This window comes from Seriola lalandi, unplaced genomic scaffold (assembly GCF_002814215.2).
Source record: "Seriola lalandi dorsalis isolate HSWRI2012SDOR001 ecotype SW California unplaced genomic scaffold, Sedor1 jcf7180002054563, whole genome shotgun sequence".
Lineage (NCBI taxonomy): Eukaryota > Metazoa > Chordata > Actinopteri > Carangiformes > Carangidae > Seriola > Seriola lalandi.
In genome coordinates, this window is record NW_019525116.1 from 1072120 (window position 1) to 1079101 (window position 6982).

At 44.2% G+C, this 6982-nt stretch overlaps 1 protein-coding gene across 1 annotated transcript in view; it reads left to right on the forward strand.

Moving 5' to 3' along the window:
- Window positions 1–41: 41 nt before the first annotated feature.
- The window catches only part of caskin1 (CASK interacting protein 1), a 106195-nt gene continuing 99254 nt past the window's right edge, over window positions 42–6982 (forward strand). The window contains exon 1 of the mRNA XM_087176645.1: window positions 42–792. Within this exon, the coding sequence (XP_087032771.1) occupies window positions 699–792 (94 nt within the window). The 5' untranslated portion in view covers window positions 42–698. The remainder of the gene's footprint in view (window positions 793–6982) is intronic.

Here is a 6982-nt window from a genome sequence, read left to right on the forward strand (position 1 = left end):
GGTACCCGAGCGCACGCGGAGCGATGGCTGCAGCAGCGGCAGCAGCAGCAGCAGCAGCCGTGGATTGTGTTTACGACGCAGAGCACGAGAGCGGCACAACCTGGGGAGAAACGTACACCGCGCGCACCCGATTTTTAAACGCACAATCATCCACGCGCAGTGTCTACTAGTGAGCCCGCGAGGCTTCTCGCTACATCAGTCCGTTTTTTGCGAGGATCCAGAACTGACTTGAGCTCGGTTAATCGTTGTTTTGGTGTGCAGCTGCACGGGAGACCGACCTGCCTCCAGCCGGTATCACAGATGAGGTGAGCGAGCAAACCGTGGAAACGAGACCATTCATCTCCACCGTCAAAATATCACGCACGCCACGCCAGCGCGCTGTTACTGGAATCTGGATCGGCGCAGTAGCCTCCGGTCCCATCGCCATCCTGTGGCGCTGCACTTAAAGCGGGGGATACCCGAGAGCATCCCTCCATCCCACCTAATCCATCCCTCCCTCTCCCTCTCCCTTTCAGCCTCTCTCACCCCATCATATGCTAGAGCTCTAGGGGGGTGGGGGTCTCATCTAGTCCAGGGACCAGGGGGGAGGAGGGAGGCTGTTCGTAGCCGCGGTAGACGCACCCTCCGCGTGGTGAGGCTGGGCTGAAGCGCCGCTGTGTCGGAGGATGCTGCGGGAGTAGAGCGGCTCAGAGCGGAAGATGGGGAAGGACCAGGAACTGCTGCAGGCGGTGAAGACCGAGGACCTGCTCACCGTGCAGAAGCTGCTGCAAAGGCCCCGGCCAGGGAAAGCAAGTAAGATATTCTACTCTGTTCTATTCAACCCAAAACGTGATACCTGCAGCTACGGTTTTCTATTGCAAACCCCTTGATGGTTGTGTGAGAGCAATAGTTAGAAGGCGATTTCTCACATACCATTATTGTAAGGCTTATGATGTTTCATGTGTGTGTGTGTGTGTGTGTGTGTGTGTGTGTGTGTGTGTGTGTGTGTGTGTGTGTGTGTGAGCGAAATGTAGAGAGGAGGAAGGAGGCAGAGAGCGAGGAGGGGTTGTATGCATCAGAGTGTATCAGGGAAGATTAGTGGTGTGATTGGAGACTGACAGCCCATCTTGAGACCCCTGTCTGAGTGCACTGCAGCAGAGAGCGAGAGGGGTGGGATAGAAAGAAGGAGGGAAGGGGAGTTGTGTTTTTGGGATGAGGGATCTGTGTGACCCCGTCTCCCAAGTGAGGGATGATGCCAGTGGCCTTGTGATTGTTAAGGTCCAACATTGCCTTCAATGCCAAACACATGCACATACAGGGATATGCACATGTGTGGCGAAGGGTAAAACCTCACATTCTCTTCTATTTTATTCTCTTCTGCTTCTCCTGGTCTGTGTGACTCTGCTCTTTTAATTGTTTATTTTCTGCAGGCGATGTTGCACTTCAACATCCAACAATGTTTCGCTTCCACAGCCCACTCTAATGTGTGGGCAACACAGAGTGAAGCAATAGAGAGCTGCAGATATAGCCTTCTGTAGTAGGCTGGTAACTGCCATACTGATACACCCACTGATATATGACGGGCTGAAACGGTTATCTACAGACAGGGGCCAAATTACAGGAATTACAATCCCTGCAGATATGATTTGAAATATTATAGCTCGGACAATGTGAGTAATTCAGTTGAAAAATGCATCTGTTTTCTTGCTTTTTACAGCTAGAATAATTTCTCACTTGGTCTTAATTGCCTCCCCTCAGTATCTAATTGCTGAAATGGTTCCAGTCAGACAGGTTTGCATCTGACCCGGTGCCCACACTGGAAAGGCTCCAAACAGCAGGTGGGCCTAATTTGAATAAGAGAATCTGGTGTTGATGACAAATAATGATCCAGAATTGTTGCTTCATGAATTCAGTTTTGATTCAGTTTATCTACAGAGCAAACAGAGAATATTATTCCTACTCTTACTAAAAAATATTGATATTTAATAACGTGAAGTCTTTCGACTCCCCCTTCGTTTTTTTTTTTTTTTTTTAAGAGACCCCGCACACCTTCACAGGTGTTTCCAATTAATCTGGCTAATTAGGCCTCTGTGACACCTGTGAATCCCTTATGTGGCCATAAGAGATTCAGTACAGGTTCAGTTCTGGTGACCTGGTCCAGCTGAAATACTCAGTTCTTCTCCTCTTGTTTTATTTTTCCACAACAGGACTAAGGCTGGATACATAACGACAGAAATCACAGAAGAAGACTGAATAAATCATTTCATATCCGTAGAAGAAAATGTCCTATACTCAAGCTTCTACTGCTAATATCTGTATTTTATTTTTGGATTTAATACATTTCTGGATGAAATTGCTGATTGAATCTGACATTTGTGGGAAGGGGGGGGGGTATTTTTTGTATTCATTTCCATGTGCTGTTATTCAGATGGACAGAAAGCAGTATTTTGATGTGGACTTGATGTGCACTGTGCTAACTCTGCCACAGATGGCAAAGCTCACTCTGCAGGAGTCGGTGAAGTACAGCACATGCCTCAAAACAGCTTTGTAGGGGTCAGTGGGGTGCACTGTATGCAGGGTGCAGTGGAGCAGAGCACATACAGGAAACCCCTTGGATTGAAGACAGTCTGCTGCAAAGTATAGGCATCCCTAACTGGTAGGGTCCGGCACATATGGTTTGTGCCCAAAAATAGTGTCTGGGGAAGTGAGTGGAGTACATTATGTACAAGAGCACATCACAAAACAGCCTTTAGGCTACAGGGAAGTGCACTTCAGCTGGAAGCCCCTCTCAGACTACTGTTTAGTACATCAAAAACAGAGGGCAGGTAAACCCTCGAACACAGTTTTATAGGCAACAACCAGTGGCACCAAATGTGCACCAAATTAGATCCAGTCCTCGGTGGATTGCAGTTTACACAGATGGCAACTGAAGCAATTTAAATGCAGATTCAGCAGGTGGAAGAGGCAATAGCTTAACAGTACATGTTGCTTATTATTATAAAGGTACCCAATGTTTATTATACTCTGTGTTGTAATTGTTGAATACAGCATTGCAGCTGAAAATAAGTGAATCCCTGAAGAAATCATTAATGTGTCTTATTAGAAGCAGTTTAGTCAAAACAAAACTGCTGGGGTCTATAGCCAAGTCTTACAAACACTGTGACAAAGTAACAGGGAAGCCCATAATGTAATAAACCCCTGCAGCAAAATTACCTCAGTGAAGAAGTGTTGATTCAACTTGATGGCAAATCTTGAACCTGTTTTTGGTGTTGCTACAATGCACTGCCTTGAAATGTTTCAGATAGTTTCATTTCATACACAAAATTCTGCAATATTAAGATAATATTACAAATTTCTGGAACAGAAATTCATAATCATCTCACAACCCATCAGGTTTATCTTGTGTGAAATAAAACTCGACCAGAACAACCAGAATGAGTACTTTTACTTTTGATACTTTAAGTATATTTAGACTTATACCTGTGATGCAGTATTTTACACTGTGGTATTGGTACTTTTACTTAAAGGATCTGAATTCTTCTTCCACCTCTGTGTGAGGGGCAGATAACATCTGTCTCTGCTTGACAACTGGATACCAACTGGGCTGGTACCAACCGCTGAGGTCTTATCATTGGTATTTTCTGTGGGAATTTGGGCTGTGGAGCAACATTGTGGGAGTTGACATTCTGCAGTTAAAAACTTGCACATGGTGGGGTTTTTTTTTTTTTTTGGAGGCTCTGTGTTTAGACTGAGTCCAACAAAATGAGTAAATAATTGGTTCAGATTTCCAGAGAAATGTTGTTGAAAGAACTGTTACATTTAAATAAAACATTAATAAATAAGGTGGGGTGCGAGGTGAGATCTGAGAGTGACAACGTGTGAAAAGTTGTGCATTTCAGCAATAACACTGCAAATGTTACAAAAGTGGTATTAATTACAGGGTGACTTTATGCCTTTGTAAGGTATTCCTGTTGCTTTGTCCACTTCCTGTGTACAGTTTTGTGTTGTGAGCTTTGTGCAGGCAGACATGCTGGATAATCAATCTTTCATTTGGCGTCTAATGACACAGGCCACCATTACTCCTCAGTAAGCACTTAATCTCTCGACATTATTGTCATATCATTGGCTGACAGGAACATTTAATGGTTCCATCTTGGGGTTAGCCCTCATATAACTTACACTTATGGCTGATAGAACGTCCCACCCAGCAGACCTGAAGGTGTTTAAACACAGCACCAAGGTCGGCCTGTGCTCTGCTCTGTTGTGTTGTCTCTCTCTCTCTCTCTCTCTCTCTCTGTCAGTCTGCTGCAAAGCCCTGCCTTTCCGACATTACACTGAATTGTATCATTCGTATAATTGACAGCTAATGCCGCTGCAGAAACGGCTTCTTGCAAGGCGAACTGCGTAAACGTGCCTGGTGAAGTTTCATTTGTGGATGTGAAGAGCAAAATAAATAATTTTTTTCCCCCAGTTCCTGAAAAGCTTTCATGTTTTTGGGGGGGATTGCCTGCAAAGTGTCTGCAGGGCACTTATATTACATGAGACGGACTGTGGGCCACCCTGTCAGAAAAAAACCAAAAAACAGAAAACAAACAAACACAAGGAGCAGCAATAATGACAGAGTAGAGCTGAGAGTCCCAGACAAACAGCAGGGGAGTCTAACATTGGGCTGATGTTAACACAGACCTGTTTGTCATCTAGCATTAAACACAACGCTCACAGGACAGCTGTGTGTGTGTGTGTGTGTGTGTGTGTGTGTGTGTGTGTGTGTGTGTGTGTGTGGTTTGTGGTGGTAATGAGTAGATGTGTTGTTGAATTGTGTGTGTGCAGAGGTGTATATGTGTGTAAAGGAAAAGGTAAAATTGGGTTTAGTGTGTGTGTGTGTGTAATGGGTCTGGCAAAGGCTCTGCCCTGCTGCAACTCATTTACTCCCACTCAGGCCAGACATACAGTCTGCACATATTCACCTGCATCACACAAACACACACACACACACACACACACACACACACACACACACACACACACACAGAGAACTACACACTCTTGCAGACACATCTGGCACCATCTGGAGAGCCATCGTCAGTTTGCTGTCACTCAACTCGCCTCCTGCACATGGCACTAGACGAGGTCATAACAGTGTGTGTGTGTGTGTGTGTGTGTGTGTGTGTGTGTGTGTGTGTGTGTACATGTAAAAGACCTTGAGTGTAACCTGAGGTCTGTGTTTGTAAATGGGCTGTTTCAGTGTTTGTGTGTCAAGGCGGGTGGTGTAATCTGTATTGATGGTTGTTTATTGTGTGTCATTGAAGTGTGAGTGTGTCTGTGTGTGTGTGTGTGTGTGTGTCTGCTCTGAGGAAACAAATTTGTCTGTGTGTCTGTTGCATCAGTGAAATGATTATGATTCAACCTCTGGCACTTCACCCTCTTCCCGTACTGCTACGAGAGACTGACACATGCTAACATCGCTACACAACACTATATGTCTCCTTCCTCTCCTTTCTTTGAAGTCAGGAGAGACGCTAATGCTCACAGACCGCTCTACCAACCCCCTGTCTCCCTCTCCCTCTCCGTCTCTGCCCCATCTTTCTGTGTTGACGGCAGAGCAGAGGAGTAGAGCAGATGATTGCATCCACACCAGTGCACATTCACAAAGGAGCAGGCAGGCAGGCAGCGAGGAAGCTTCACATACTGTCAGCCACAGTCTTCACACTGGTTAACTGTGCTCTGTCTGCAACTATATGCTCCACTGAGAGAAATATGGTGTGAAGAAGCTTGCTTTTGGCATTTGCATTTTTCACTTGGTGCGCTTACAGTGCATAATAATTGAAAGTGCATTGGATTATAGGTGCCGTAGCAGCCTAGATGCTAGCTTTTTGTGCAGCAGCTATGCAATAAATTTAATCTGCCAGAATGTAACAAAACAAAATATTTATTGAAATGCCCAACCACTGACAGCCAGGGGTAGAAGAGGTATCCAGGATCCTGCACATCTTTAAATTAGGGGGACTTTCAAACAGTCGAAATCAAATCATCAAATGTCAGGATATCTTGACCTTTAGTCCTTAGTATGAGTCAAGCTTTGCTATCTATCTATCTATCTATCTATCTATCTATCTATCTATCTATCTATCTATCTATCTATCTATCTATCTATCTATCTATCACTACATAACCTTTACTCACCAACAGCTGTCTCCAGTGGTGGAAAGTAAGCGTCTTGCTTTGCCTCTATTTCAATCACTTCTGTTCTTATAAAGAAGTTAGCATGCTAACCAGCTAGCTCCGGCCCAGTCAGACTGTCTTGTCATGTTGTCTCAAGTAAAGAAGATACTATCTTAAAATGGTACTTAGACTACCTCTTTTCCTGTTACATTTAACTAGTTTATCAGGATTAACAGATTAACATGACAGATAATGAAAAGATGTAATTCAAAGCTGGTTTTACACAATTCGATTCACTTGTGTGTCAGTTCCAGTATAATTATTGATTATTATTGTGCAATCATTTTTAATCGCAGACGAATTAACACGTATGTAAGCACAGTGAGACGAATTCCTTGGTAAGTTGTGTTCATATTTCCTGTCCTGTATTTCATCATGTGTGGTGATCTTCATGCCGTCAGTAGATCCTTTACACGAAATAAGGTGTAAATGACATGATGAAAGTGTGTCCTCGGGGTGCAGCTGTCACATCATCGGAGTGCCTCATGTGTTATGTGGGGGGTTATTCCTGCATGTTCTCACTGTGAAGCATGACAGCAGCACAGCTCTTTTTTATACCAAAAAACTGGTACTTAACAACAGTTACTGTAGACTGTAGACACATGTATAAAGCTGAAACGCTGTGACAGTGTAATAGATTCTGGGTTTTATCTTGAAACTGAATTATAAATGATAATATTGAGAAAGTGAAAGATTCACTGGCTGAGTTTGCAGCATTTTCCTCCAAAACATCATCAGTCACTTCTCCTGCTGCTGCTGCTGCTGCTGCCTCCATGATTGA